The sequence below is a fragment of the Gadus morhua genome, chromosome 23, assembly GCF_902167405.1.
Source record: "Gadus morhua chromosome 23, gadMor3.0, whole genome shotgun sequence".
Taxonomy (NCBI): Eukaryota; Metazoa; Chordata; class Actinopteri; order Gadiformes; family Gadidae; genus Gadus; species Gadus morhua.
The window spans coordinates 24,425,544-24,440,760 of record NC_044070.1 but is presented as its reverse complement, the minus strand read 5'-3'; the positions used below and the strand labels follow the sequence as shown (position 1 = coordinate 24,440,760).

At 46.3% G+C, this 15,217-nt stretch overlaps 1 protein-coding gene and 1 long non-coding RNA gene across 2 annotated transcripts in view; both read left to right on the top strand.

The window, feature by feature from the left end:
• Positions 1–6,222: 6,222 nt before the first annotated feature.
• Positions 6,223–8,480, top strand: LOC115536910 (uncharacterized). The gene is made up of 3 exons (XR_003974735.1): positions 6,223–6,248; positions 6,345–6,364; positions 8,102–8,480. It is a non-coding gene; the product is annotated as an uncharacterized LOC115536910 (long non-coding RNA).
• A 2,227-nt stretch (positions 8,481–10,707) lies between these two features.
• Positions 10,708–15,217, top strand: part of LOC115536902 (double-stranded RNA-binding protein Staufen homolog 2-like) — a 7,545-nt gene continuing 3,035 nt past the window's right edge. Inside the window, exons 1-4 of the mRNA XM_030348372.1 lie at positions 10,708–10,810; positions 12,348–12,561; positions 14,112–14,242; positions 15,166–15,217. The exon at positions 15,166–15,217 is cut by the window's right edge and continues 108 nt beyond it. Of these exons, the coding sequence (XP_030204232.1) occupies positions 12,357–12,561; positions 14,112–14,242; positions 15,166–15,217 (388 nt within the window). The 5' untranslated portion in view covers positions 10,708–10,810; positions 12,348–12,356. The remainder of the gene's footprint in view (positions 10,811–12,347; positions 12,562–14,111; positions 14,243–15,165) is intronic.

Sequence of the window (15,217 nt, the reverse complement as noted above, 5' to 3'; positions counted from 1 at the left end):
GCTCATTAGCATCTGTACCGTGGCTGCCCGTACCGTAGCAGCACAGCTCTCCCAAGTGGCCAAATTGGCCTGGCCTGGCCAGACTGGCCACACTCACACTGGCAGATTTGAGCACGGTTAGGTGTGAAAACGGCCACGGCCAGATGGCCTAGTGTGAGTGCACCCTTAAGGCCTCTGTTGTCTCCCTCCCCCAGGTGATCCCAATGCCCATGATTGTCCGGGTGCGCTTGATGCGCGCTCCAGCGCCGCCGTGCTGAACGGCACATACCTCCCTCGAACTACCTGTCCGCGGAGAGGGCGCTGTTCCCGGTGCTGGCGTAGTTCGACCCCCTCCAGTTAGAGCGGGGTTGCCCCAAAATATATGGTTTGTATCTATCGTGTGTGTGTGTGCATATGGTTTGCATCTATATGTTGTGTCTATAAATATTGTGTGTGAATCTATATGTGTGTATCTGTGGTGTGTGCGTGCATATGGTGTGAATCTATATGGTGTATTATTGTGGGTCTGTATTGTGTTTGTTGTCTGTATGGTGTGTGTCTGTATGGTGTGTGTGTGTGTGTGTGTGTGTGTGTGTGTGTGTGTGTGTGTGTGTGGTGGTAGGTGATGACTCCAGTTTAACCAGTGAATGAGTCTCTCCGGTCTCTTTGATGAAAGCTTCCTTCTCACTCCTCAAAGGGCCGTTCAGGATGCTGCCAAGTTACGGTTGCAATGGAGACGGTATCTCGCAGAGCGCTCAGAGAGCAGATGTTCTCGTATGGTAACATCGCCCTCTGCTGTCCACATCCGCTCACTACACACACAGGGACGCAATTTGCTCCCCTGCCGCAGCTCGCCTGCCAAGTGGTTTTCTTAATCAGTTAATTGGTTGCATCTGGTGCGTTTCATTTAAGAGGGAGCCGGACAGTACGTTGGAGTCCTCCACTGTTTGGCAGTGTCGTGTCTCCCAAACGCAGGGCTGTTGTGTCTTATTTGACATATCTTCCTGTTTCACAGGTTAAAGACTTTTTGAAGTAAAGAGGAGCATCTCATCTGAACCTGATGTGAGTAGAATTGTGTAGCAAAGCACAACTGACGTGACTTGTATGTTGAATAGAATTCACTGAAGGAAATCGGGGATTGTGCTGGTTTAACTCTCATTTGAAATTTAAATAATGATTCTACCTAAGTACCATTTTAGAGACTATACATTCAAACTTGTCAAAGTAAGAGGTAAAGCACTATTGACTAATGACGGTCCAATAATTAGTATAATTTATATTAAAAAGCTGGATTAATTAATTATCTTTAATCATTATTTAAAAGTTTGATGATCCCAAAAGCCCTGAATTTGTATTGTCATTAATTGATCTGATTTAATGGAGATGGTAGTTGTTGAACTGTGGGATAGTGCCCAAGTTTGGGGACCATGTGTAAACTGCTCCTTCCTTCAAAGGTCTATCATGGATATTTAACTGCAGTTCTGTGAGTATCCCAACTTAACCATGAAGATGAACTGCAAACTGTAAGTCATTAATTTCTCATTACTCTTGGGCACATTGTTGTATTTTGGCTTCCTGGTGAGTTAACCCGTTACCTGAAGGTTGATCTGAGTGGTAAGGATGTTTTATTGGTTCATGGGTTACTTAGGTGTTTGGTTTATGTTGGTTTTAATGATTTGTTAAAATGGTTACAGGCTCCCAAGTTATTGTTGTAAGCTGGAGTAATGGGTTGGGTTCTGATATCTTCAGTCTTCTTTCCAGCTACTCTCCTGAGCTCTGCATCTTCATCACATGAGTGTTGCTCTACTGTGAGGCTGTGGTCTGAGTGAGCAGAAGTGCATACTGGGATACAGAGCTGTCTCGAGTCTACAGGTCCGTAGACGCGCGCCCTCAGGGGAAACCGAGTGTTTGAGAAACCGTTGTTACGTCAGTTACATGGACTGGAATGTTCTTTAAGATGGAGACAGGGATTCAGAAGGAGAAACGCCAGGGGGAGATGAGGGGGCTCTTCATCTCAACGACTAAAACACAACTTCAGTCTGACACAGAGAACCATGGAACACATTCAACAGTCCCCTCCAGCCATCGTGACTCCTCAGGAACAGTTTCATTTCCAAGAAGGTCTTATTTGGGGCCATCCCCATATGGATCCTGCTCCTCAAGAGCCACCCCCCTCCACTGGGTGGTCTTCTGAACAGATGACCTTCCTGTCCTCAGGCTGACTAAAGCTGCACCGTTTGCATCTGTGAAGGCCCCTCATTCAGGAAACCACTGGACTACAAAGACATGACTTCAGAGACGTTGAATCACCTTGGGACACATTTTGGAGACGCCAGCATAATCCATCACCAATGTGGGACGCCACTGAAAAAATGTTGCACATAATTTACTTCTCTGGAGACATTGGTTGTTCTGTTCTGGTGCCCTGGCAGGAGGTGTGTGTGTGGTGTGTGTGTGTGTGTGGTGTGTGTGTGTGTGTGTGTGTGTGTGTGTGTGTGTGTGTGTGTGTGGTGTGTTGTGTGTCTGTGTGTGTGTGTGTGTGTGTGTGTGTGTGTTGTAGTGTGTGTGTGTGTTGTGTGGTGTGTGTGGTCATCGCTAGGGTTCTACTGTGTGACTCACACCTGGCATGGGTTCTACGTGCGTGTCCTGGGTTCTATGGTGTGTGTCCGGCTTGCTTTGACCGTAATAATGTTCATACAGGGTTCTGTGTGATTTGGCTTGGGATATTGGAATGGTCAATAAATCATACCTGATGGACGGCCACACGTTTACTTAAGGGCCTCCAGTAACATGAAAGAGCCCTGAGCGACGCTCCGGAGCGATATCAACACACTGGGCAGGAAGGAGAGTATCCAACTCAAGTGTAAAAGGATGCAAGCGGCGTGTTCAGATCAGTGACTTCAAACTAGGACCAATCAGGATCAATGGAGGATGGACACCAAAAGGAATTCCCAATCAGGATCAATGGAGGATGGACACCAAAAGGAATTCCCAAAGGAGAGTCTGACGTTGGAAAGGGACCTAAATGGATATTCAAGATAACCTTCAGACCTGTAATGAGACGGCTCTTCCTACCTGGCTGGATTGATGGAGAGCGCTGTGGACCTTGTCTTGCTCTCAGTTGTATTTCTTCTCAGGCTGAACTGTATTTGTTTCGGACAGGACTAGCTGAACGATTGGTTCCCTTAAATCAGAACCAATCTGGGAACTCCAACTAGTGCGCTCTTCGAGCTGAAGTTGTGCTCTTCAGCTGAGGTAAGGAAACCTTCCCTGAGGTTTCAAGGTGTAAAGAGGAGGATGTTTCAAAGTGTTCCATGGTACTCTGCTGAGGACCGTTGTTGTGTTCCACTGGCTGGGAGGAAGAACCCCTCACATCTTCCTCTTGGCCTTTCTCCTCTGAGAATCCTGGCGCCATCTTGAAGGATTTTCCAGCTCATGCAACTGATGTCACGACAGATTCTCAAACACTTGGTTTCTCCTGAGGGGGGTGTCTATAGAACTGAAGACTTGAGACGGCACTGTATCCCAGCATGCATCTCTGCTCACTCAGACCACACCCCCATGAGTAGGATGCAACATTCTAGGGATGGAGATGTAGAGTTTTATAAGTAACGAGGGAGCAGACAAAGGTGTTTAGAACACAATGGCATGTCAAGTCTGTAAATCTCTAAACCATGAAGATGATTGGATAGTTCAGGAATTGGGCTTCTATTTATTATGAGCAGTCCTTTCGCTCAGATGCCCACTTCTCACTAGACCTGTACATGTGTTGGCTGGCTGGCATGATTTGCTGTTGGTGATGAGGCGGTCAAGGTGACGTTGCAGGGCTTATGGTCGGCTCTCTGTGAGCTCAACGTTTAGATTTGCTCTGTATGGTTTGTACCCTGAATAATCTACATAAGTGTAAAATGTAGACGCGGTTTTGTATTGAATGATTCCATTGTTCTTAGGCAAGGATTTGAGGTTTAAAGTTGTTGTGGGACGTACATGGTAGTTTGGTTCTTTGTACGGTTTTGAGTGATATAACATGTACACACTGGGTGCATAATAATGTAAAGGTACCAACAGCAACAAACGGATCTCCTCAAGGTAAGTCTGTTGGCTGTGTTTTAATGAAGACCATCGCTGGACTTCAGGATCTTCCTCCGTTCAGCTCAAGGTGAGGCGCTGGTTATGTTTTTTCTTTGGTTGGTTCCGGCCGGAATGTTCGGATTCCGGTCGGACGGTTTGTGCTTCCCGCCGTGGAACTTTCTGAGTGTGGTCACTTTATTTAGTCCCAATGGTTAGCATAGAACGTTGTAGTCTTGATAAACATTAGAAGCCACCTGGCAGTTAGTTGGAGCGGAGTCCCCTGAGGGAATCTGGCAGAACGTTCTGGATTGTATTTGCGTAACCTCGAGCCGCTGCCAACGGAAACAATTTTTCAGTCGGTTTCCATTTGGAATTGTTGCCCCTTATCTTAAACAACTTTAAGTTTGATATTAAATAATAATAATAACTAATACATTTAATTTAAAGGGCGCCTTTCAAGACATCCAAGGTCACCTTACAGAGCATAAAGTTATCATAAATCGTTTAAAAACAAGACATTGTTGAAAAATAATAATGGATAAATAAAACAAAAACAAGACGAAACAAACAATGAAGACAGTGATCAGTTAGACGTAAATACATACTGACACGTACGTCGTACAATATCTTGATAATTTTCGATGGTTGCGCCGTACTTCTAACCACGTTGACGGACTCGCGCTGCGTACGAACGGCCTTCTACTTGCGGGCCCATTTTTGACATCAGTGAAGGCTGTAAATCATTTCAAGCTGGAAGACATTTTGACAGTTCTTCAACGGAACCAACACCTGAATATGGCTGAGTAAATTTGTTTTAATATCGATACTGCTTAGTGTTTGTTACTTCAGCTTTTGTACGTTCTAAATATCTGCGGCCATTAATTGCCGCAGAAGTTAAACCCTACCCAATGGAATGACGTTAAACAACGACTTTGTTGCAGAGTTACCAACTGGATAATATCAAAGCTAAAATAATGGCAGTTTTTCTCACGTTACAGTAGAAGATTATCCAGAACTGTACAAGGTTAAAAAGGTAACATGTAGTTTGTCCCAAGGTGTCTGCCTCCTCACCCAGAGCCAGACCTCCACCTCCTCACCCAGAGCCAGACCTCCACCTCCTGTCAGAAGACCTCCAGAACAGGTCAGTGCTCTGGTGTGTGAGTAGAGTCTTCTCAGGTCAGTTTCAATGCATGGCCTGAACCACTTCTTTAAATTTGTGGACTGCTGTCTTCATTCCCAAAAACTGGATGCTCATGTCTGGTCTCAAATCTTTTCTAGCCTTGAGTTATAAAATAATGGTTCAATTAATTGTGTAACTCGGTTTCGGATGAGTCCATTAAGTTTATTGTTGGGCAAATTCTGATATAACCCTGCTGCAGTATCTGAAAGGCGAGGCTGAGAGGCTGGGGACCGAGGCTTGTGGTGCCAGGATGGACCGGAGACTGAGGCTGGAGACCAGGGGCCTGCAGCACCGGACCAGAGGGTAACCATCACCAAGCTCATCTGAAACACAAAAATCCACGGTAGTTTAGGTCTGCTTTTGATCATCTAATGACTTTAAATCTGCCAAGCTGTGATTTGAGTTAATTCATACCGGGTTTATCTATGAGTCATATGAGCCATTATTGTTACTAGTGCTGCTACGACCGTAGTGGATGAATTACTGAACGCGACAATCTGAAGACGTTGTCTAATTTAAGTGTTTAAATTTGTCTTCCATTTTACAAGTGAACCTCAGATGCAGGAGGTGGGGTGTGTTGCGTCCCCAGGTGATTTAATGCTGAGACCAACTGTTTGTAACCAGACCAGGAATCCATGTCTGGAGGAGCTGATAGAGGAGCTGAAGGAGGAGCCGTGCTGATGGAGGAGCCGTGCTGAAGGAGCTGATGGAGGAGCCCTGCTGAAGGCCCTGCCTGGTGGAGGAGCTGGTGGAGGCCCTGCCTGGTGAAGGACGTCTGTCGTGGGGTAGATGGAGCTTGACTCTGAAGTGATCATCACACTCGCTGCCACTTCTCGTAGAATACTGCTACCACAAACTACCGGCGTTTGTACCATATATACATACACGACATCTGTTTTACCGCCTGTTGAAGGAAGACTTCCGCTGTTTGTTCCAGACCAGGACTCTGTCTGAGGAGAGCTGCTGGAGGAGCTGAGACGCTGGAGGACGCCTAGGAATCGACCAACAAGGATTCCTCGTAAGTTTGTATTTACTTACATGGTTGACTTAAAGGGCAAAATACAGCTGTTCCTTTGACATGCGTTAACCAACTACCGCTGTGTTTTCTTACTAGAACGTGTTTCTGGAGCGGAGGTGAGCTGGTAGGGGAGCCGTGAATCTGGAGGATGACCATCAGTCTACCAACAAGGATTGGAAGTTTGTATTAACCTAACAAAGTGGAAATAAAGGGCTTTAAAATAAGACGAACTACATATTTGTTTCCAGACGTTGGGGCCCTGTTTGTTCCAGACCAGGACTCTGGCTGAGGAGAGCTGATGGGGGAGCCAAGACTCTGGAGGCCGACATCACTCCACCAACCAGGATCCTCGTAAGTTTGCATAAAATATACAGAGTGGACTTGTTGTAGCGCAGGATTAGTTTGTCCAGTACAAGTTACGGCATACTACTGTGCTTGTTTACCAGACAAACTACAGCAGCTGCTTTGTTACGCGCCATTATAGCCCAACTACTCCTGTGTTTGTGACCTTACATTAGAGACAAACCACTACTGTGTTTGTTACCTTGCATTAGAGCCCAACTACTCCTGTTTGTTACCTTGCATTAGAGACAAACCACTACTGTGTTGTTACCTTACATTAGAGACAAACTACTACTGTGTTTGTTACCTTACATCGGAGACAAATTACGTTTGTAACCAGACCAGGAATCTGGAGGACTGATGGAGAAGCCGTACATCTAGAAGGCAAATCCTGAGGACAACCAGGACTCTACCATCAAGGATTCCTCGTAAGTTTGCATTATCTGGACATGGTGGACTAGGTTGGGGGTTCAACTCTCAAACCAATGGTGCCGGGTTCAAGTCCTCAGAATACAGTGATGCGTCCTTGAGCAAGGCGCCCTAAAGCCTGCCTGCTCCTTAATGACTAATCTTTGGTTCAGATAATGTTGCATCTTTTGAATATTGAACCTAATCAATGTCCTTGTTTGGTCCAGGCAGACACACCTGAGCTGAACCCCAACTGAACCTGACATCCTGCTGGTCCCGTCTCCTCAGTTCATCTTAGCCTCCTCTTCCAGAAGACCTGCTGAGCTCAGCAGTCTGAGGCTGATGTATCAATGACCTCCAGTGGGAGTGATCTTCTTGACCCCACATGTAACCGTGTGCTTCCACACGCCTTTCCCTCACGTCTGTCACTAACCTCACTACTTCACTACTCTCTACTGCTTCCTCTTCTTCCTTCTCTGTGGTTCGAACCTTTACACTGAAGGCGCGTCTTCCTGCCCTCAGAGGGTTCAGCGTTAGGGTTGAGAGTCAGGGTTTAGAGTCAGGGACAGAGCTGGTCAGGGAGGACTGCTTTAACACAAACCTCTTCACTTGCTTTCGGAATGGTGGTGACATTTTGAAAAGATTCATTTGGGAAAATGTTTTCCTCTGCTTCCCTTTACAAAATTGTATTAAACTTCTGTCAAGTGCGTTTGTTTATATATTAAAATCTGTTTTACCACATGTTGAAGCAAGACTTCCGCTGTTTGTTCCAGACCAGGACTCTTTCTGAGGAGAGCTGCTGGAGGAGCTTAGACGCTGGAGGATGACTAGGAATCGACCAACAAGGATTCCTCGTAAGTTTGTATTTACTTACATGGTTGACTTAAAGGGCAAAATACAGCTGTTCCTTTTGACATGCGTTAACCAACTACCGCTGTGTTTTCTTACTAGAACGTGTTTCTGGAGCGGAGGTGAGCTGGTAGGGGAGCCGTGAATCTGGAGGATGACCATCACTCTACCAACATGGATTGGAAGTTTGTATTTACCTAACAAAGTGGAAATAAAGGGCTTTAAAATAAGACAAACTACATATTTGTTTCCAGACGTTGGGGCCGGACTTGCGCTGTTTGTTCCAGACCAGGATTCTGGCTGAGGAGAGCTGATGGGGGAGCCAAGACTCTGGAGGACGACATCACTCCACCAACCAGGATCCTCGTAAGTTTGCATAAAATAAACAGAGTGGACTTGTTGTAACGCAGGATTAGTTTGTCCAGTACAAGTACGGCATACTACTGTGCTCGTTTACCAGACAAACTACAGCTGCTACTTTGTTACGCGCCATTAGAGCCCAACTACTCCTGTGTTTGTTACCTTGCATTAGAGACAAACCACTACTGTGTTTGTTACCTTGCATTAGAGCCCAACTACTACTGTGTTTGTTACCTTGCATCAGAGACAAATTACATTTGTAACCAGACCAGGAATCTGGAGGACTGATGGAGAAGCCGTACATCTAGAAGGCAAATCCTGAGGACAACCAGGACTCTACCATCAAGGATTCCTCGTAAGTTTGCATTATCTGGACATGGTGGACTAGGTTGGGGGTTCAACTCTCAAACCAATGGTGCCGGGTTCAAGTCCTCAGAATACAGTGATGCGTCCTTGAGCAAGGCGCCCTAAAGCCTACCTACTCCTTAATGACTTATCTTTGGTTCAGATAATGTTGCATCTTTTGAATATTGAACCTAATCAATGTCCTTGTTTGGTCTGGGCAGACACACCTGAGCTGAACCTCACCTGATCCTGACATCCTGCTGGTCCCGTCTCCTCAGTTCATCTTAGCCTCGTCCTCCAGAAGACCTGCTGAGCTCAGCAGTCTGAGGCTGATGTATCAATGACCTCCAGTGGGAGTGATCTTCTTGACCCCACATGTAATCGTGTGCTTCCACACGCCTTTCCCTCACGTCTGTCACTAACCTCACTACTTCACTACTCTCTACTGCTTCTTCTTCTTCTTCCTTCTCTGTGGTTCGAACCTTTACACGGAAGGCGCGTCTTCCTGCCCTCAGAGGGTTCAGCGTTAGGGTTGAGAGTCAGGGTTTAGAGTCAGGGACAGAGCTGGTCAGGGAGGACTGCTTTAACACAAACCTCTTCACTTGCTTTCGGAATGGTGGTGACATTTTGAAAAGATTCATTTGGATAAATGTTTTCCTCTGCTTCCCTTTACAAAATTGTATTAAACTTCTGTCAAGTGCTTTTGTTTATATATTAAAATTCCACATTGAATTCTACATGTTTGGTGCGGTTCATTTAATTGTCCTTTAACTTGGTTAATGTAAAGCTAAACTCCTGCGATACATTTAATATACATGATTGTTAATCAGCAATGTTCACATAATCCATTTTGTAAAAATATGAAACCTCCATATTACTACTAAATTCATGTATTTAACAATGTACATACTGCCCCGCAGGCCATTCTCTGCTACTACAACACGTTCAATCCACCAACCCGTCTCACATCAATGTACTACTGTATAGCTACGTTGGTTCAAACGGAAAATGTAGTTTGTTGTGAGACTGTTGTCCAGCAGAGGGAGCTGTCATACACCTTAATTATACAGGAATGTCTGTGTATTTACATTTTAAGCTCGGAGGACGTCAGGACGCGTTTTTACCTGGTTGATTAGGCCCTGAACGCAGAACCTAAACCCAGACATCCTAAACACAGACCCTGTGTTTAATTAGCCCCGAATATAATTTTTGGGTTAAAATAAAACTACAAATATTTATAATTATAAGTAGCCTAGTCTAGATAGTCCTTCTGGCAGGAGAATAAACTGTTTAAAAACATAACCTTTTTACCACAAGTGACAAACCTATCCTATCCCCATTCAGATCAGTGCTTGTGGGTCTATCACTTGTATTAATTTTACTCTGAAATAACTTGACTGCAACTTTAGATGTTTGGGGATAATCAGCAAAGCGGTCAGGTAGCTATTTTAAGCCATAATAAACTGCGTATTTTGTTTATTTGGGTGAAGCATTGTGAAAGAAATTGCATATACTTGCATATAATTGTACAGATAATTTTGGCATTTCCATTTTCCGTCTGGGCTAAGCCCCGGATGTTAATGAAACCTAGAAACACCCCTGCCTGTTGCCAACGTACAGGGTTATAATCGTAACATATAAGTGCAATCATTTAATACTTTTCCTGGGTGAATGAATTACATCGAATAAATAAAACTGAGGTTTCAAAAATATTTTCATGCAACTTATTCTGTAGTTATTTTATGTTTACCATCCGTTCTTTTTAATAATTATAATAAATCTTAAAAAAAAAAAAAAAAAGCTGAACAATTGCCAAAAAATGCAAACTTTTCATCTCCTTGTATTGGTTTTTTACTTTAACAATCACTGAATTCCAACAATTGATCAACATTTGAACATAAATGGATAAACGAAACTGTACAAATGAAAATGTAGGAAATTTTCATTCCCAACCTTCAAACAGTGTGGTGGTGTGGGAGCAAGACGAGACCAAACCATTCCTAGCTTCATGGCGGGTTCGAACATTCGCTTTAAAGTCAAATACAACGCCGGGTCACATTGTGCTATTTTATTTAAATGAAACACAAATCTAAACCAGAAATGTGTCGATGAAACGTGATCTTCATCTACTTTAACACTAGCGGAACCGTTTACACACCCCTAAAAATCATGTAACATGGTACGCTCCCCGATCCATCCAGTTCTCTTTAGTGTTTGCCAATGTTGGAGGTGTAACTGGGGTCCGGCCCTGGATAAAGGTAACAATATACCTTCAAGTGTTTATCCGCATGTGTCGGATAGTCAATTGATTATACCGCAAAGGGTCGTCTGTCCAGATATGTGTCTGCATTGCAATGAAAACCCCTCAGACTTTGGTAGTGATGGGGTGATCGGGAGATGCTAGCCACAGGGGTACACGGCAGATCAGCCATTACGTTGAGTTTGACAGAGTCAAACATCTTGACAATAAATGCATCAGCTACTGTGAGGTTTTAGCCAGGAGTGTCATAACACGCTTCTATAAAAAATGCACGTTTCACCATTCTTTGTTTGGTTTTTCGAAGCTGACATGCACGAGATAACGGAGGCTAATTTGCTAACCTCAGTTAGCTGCCTGCTAATCTGGACACTCGTTAGCAACCTGGATGTAAATGTTGTCTCTGGAGGGGGGACACTTTTCAATAAAAAAACACACCACATAAAACCTTACGTTATATCACGTGATTACCCCTTGTCTGACTGAAATGTCAGTGCGGGCTTCCAGTTTGAACACCGGCTGGAAGTGATGTTGCTAACATTTGGGTTGACTGCGAGTTGGCCCTTGGGATCCTGCAATGCATCTGTGGTTGGCTTGACGTGAGGATGCACAGCACTGTGCAGCCGCAGGACACTGACATCTGGAATGACAGGCTGTTACATTGGGCGTCTGAACCCCTATGGTCCAAATCACTTGATGTCATTCGTGTGGACATGCCAATGCCGTTTTAAATGTCTCAGTTCAGGAGCGAGTGGGAATCTGTTGGAGCTGCAACCCCTAACAGAAGACAAATTAAAAGTGTGTTAACGTTATAATGGTTGCATAAGCAGTGTGTATCTGTCATCTACGATGTATGGGTTATTGCTGACATTTGAGTGTATAACCTGGTTATGTGTCTGTTCTTAAGAAATAAATTCATTTTTATCTTCTGGATAATGTTGAATGGGCCTGGAGGTACATACACAGTGGTAGTGTTTCTATGAAACTAAATTAAGCAATTCAGAACTTTCATCTTTTATATCCATAGCTTACAAAGAAAACGTAGTAGTGGATGTGCTATAATGCAGTAAGTGCAGGTCAAATGCAGTCATTCTAAAAGTCCTGTTGAGCTGTCACATGAGACAGCTGTCTTAATATATTTGTAAACCTAATGTCATGTATGTTAACACTTTCTCTACATTGATCGACACACTCAGACTCAAATACTATATTTAAATTATGATCCACTATTTCTTTGTTTCATGCACTCATTGTGGAGAGTCTCTCTATTTCTCTCTTGCTGTCTCTGCCCAGTAAACAATAATTGTATTTAATTCTATTAAAGTATAATTTAAATCATGATGGCCGCACTGGTATCCACCTCAATTTGGTTTCCAGGGAGTAGTAGTATCATAGTGATGCCCAGGCTGCTGTTGATTTTGTTCCCTTCCATTTAACTACCCCCCATCCCACCCGTTCCTCAGCGTGTCCCAACAACGCCCTGACGTCTGTCACTCCTCGATGTCTAACTCCTCCTGCCTTGATCCGTCCCGTTCCAGGAATAGAGCATGGCTCAAGTGAAAGTGCAGACCTCAGTACCCCTGGCTGGTCCTGGCCCCTCCCCCGCCGGAGCGCCCCCCGCGGCTATGGCCAGCCCCGGATCCCTGGGTCTGCAGCAGCCCTCCGTCAATGGCACAGGCCCGGCCCCCGCAGCCGGCTGCCTCCCTCCCTCAGTCGGATACGGGGACGACCCTGTGCCTGCCTCATCACCAGGTACCCCCCGAGACCCTGAGCCTCACCACCAGGTACCCCCCTAGACCCTGAGCATCACCACCAGGTACCCCCCGAGACCCTGAGCATCACCACCAGGTACCCCCTAGACCCTGAGCCTCATCACCAGGTACCCCCCCGAGACCCTGAGCCTCACCACCAGGTACCCCCTAGACTGTGAGCATCACCACCAGGTACCCCTAGACCCTGAGCCTCACCACCAGGTACCCCCTAGACTGTGAGCATCACCACCAGGTACCCCCCTAGACCCTGAGCCTCATCACCAGGTACCCCCCGAGACCCTGAGCCTCATCACCAGGTACCCCCCTAGACCCTGCCTCATCACCAGGTACCCCCCGAGACCCTGAGCCTCATCACCAGGTACCCCCGAGACCCTGAGCCTCATCACCAGGTACCCCCCTAGACCCTGCCTCATCACCAGGTACCCCCCGAGACCCTGAGCCTCATCCCCAGGTACCCCCCTAGACCCTGAGCCTCATCACCAGGTACCCCCTAGACCCTGAGCCTCATCACCGGGTACCCCCCTAGACCCTGAGCCTCATCCCAAGGTACCCCCTAGACCCTGAGCCTCATCACCGGGTACCCCCCTAGACCCTGAGCCTCATCACCAGGTACCCCCTAGACCCTGAGCCTCATCACCGGGTACCCCCCTAGACCCTGAGCCTCATCACCAGGTACCCCCCTAGACCCTGAGCCTCATCACCAGGTACCCGTAGACCCTGAGCCTGACCCTGCCTCATCACCAGGTACCCCCCTAGACCCTGAGCCTCATCACCAGGTACCCCTAGACCCTGAGCCTGACCCTGCCTCATCACCAGGTACCCCCCTAGACCCTGAGCCTCATCACCAGGTACCCCTAGACCCTGAGCCTCATCACCAGGTACCCCCCAAGACCCTGAGCCTCATCACCAGGTACCCCCCTAGTCCCTGAGCCTCATCACCAGGTACCCCCTAGAGCCTGCATTGGAGAACTAAAGCTAAACTTGCGTTGTGGTGCAGTTAGATAGTATGTGCAGTATTTATGGAAAAGAGAGAGAAAAACAAACGGGCTACCTCATCGTTTGGACAAGACAAGCACGTGCATAATTGTTAATCATGAAAAGGTTATCTGACACCCAGTTATTTATTCACGATACGAAGATAACCACAATTATTCTGTCCACAGCAGTGTACGGCAAACTTGTCAAACGTGTTATAAGAAAAAAAGATTCTTCAGAGCAGGATAGTACAGTGAGGGACGAGACAGAGTTCCTCTCCTAGCCAGGGAAGTCTTGAATTCGATTCCTCCCGTCCACTGTGCACAGCCTGGCTGGAGGCATCCCTGAGCGACCTGCGACCTCAATGACTGGTGTCTGAATGCACTGTAAGGCAAAAGAAAAGGACAAGTGCTGTCAGTAGCTGCAACGCTAGGTGCTGTATCGGTATGTTCTCAGCATCGGCCGATACTCGAGTTCAGGCATCGGTATCGGGAAGGGAGAAATGGCACGGGAACATCTCTAATCGATTTACGCACGTGGCTTTCCTTCTTCCAGGCCCGCCCCAGGAGAACATGGCAAACCCTAAAGAGAAAACTCCAATGTGTTTGGTGAATGAGTTAGCCCGTTTCAACCGGATCCAGCCGCAGTACAAGCTCCTCAACGAACGGGGGCCAGCCCACGCCAAGGTGGGAACGGGACGTCACGCTTTTATTTTGAAGCACACATTTGCGCCATGCATGAATAATGTATCCGTCCAATGTCCTGCCAGGGTCTGATGTCATAGACAGACCCCAGCAAGTACTGTGTATATATGTGTAAGCAGTGCATGCAAAAACACATTGTGTAATATTTATTATAGTATGAATATTAATAGTTTTGTTATTTTAATCTTGCCTGTCTGGGCAACACTGATCACATGATACAACTATGGAGAAATTACTAGAGTGCCCCCGAGAAATGGAAACTTGATGCAATCATTATCCATCTCTGAAACTCTAACAAAACAAACATCTAACTTTGCTTGATAAACACATAGTATTAGTATCATGCCAGATGACTTTTTCCCTAGTTTTTGGTCTTGTGCTCAAGTGAATTAATGTTGGCCATAATATCAGGCCTTTCATCATCATCAATGAATGATATAGTTATATTAATGAATAATTACATTGTTTCAATACACTTGTTTAAGGGACATTTGTCGGGGTCTAATCACTGCGTTGTAGATTAACTTCTAGACAGCTGGATTAATGGGTAACCCAGGGGATGAATCGATGGTGCTGCTTTTATTGATTCCTGTCCCTCTCTTCCCCTCTCCTCTCTCCCCCTCCCTCCTCTCTCCCCCTCTACCCTCTCTCTCCTCTCTCCCCCTCTACCCTCTTGCTCCCCCCTCCCTCCCCTCTCTCCCCTCTACCCTCTCTCTCCTCTCTCCCCCTTCTCCCCTCTCTCCCCGTCTCCCCTGTCTCCCCTCTCTCCTCTCTCCCCCTCTACCCCTCTACCCTCTCTCTCCTCTCTCCCCATTCTCCCCTCTCTCCCCCTCTCCTCTCTCCCCATTCTCCCCTCCCTCCCTCTCTCCCCTCTACCCTCTCCCCCTCCCCCTCTCCCTCTGCAGGTGTTCACCGTGCAGCTCTCTCTGGGGGAGCAGGTGTGGGAGGCGGAGGGCA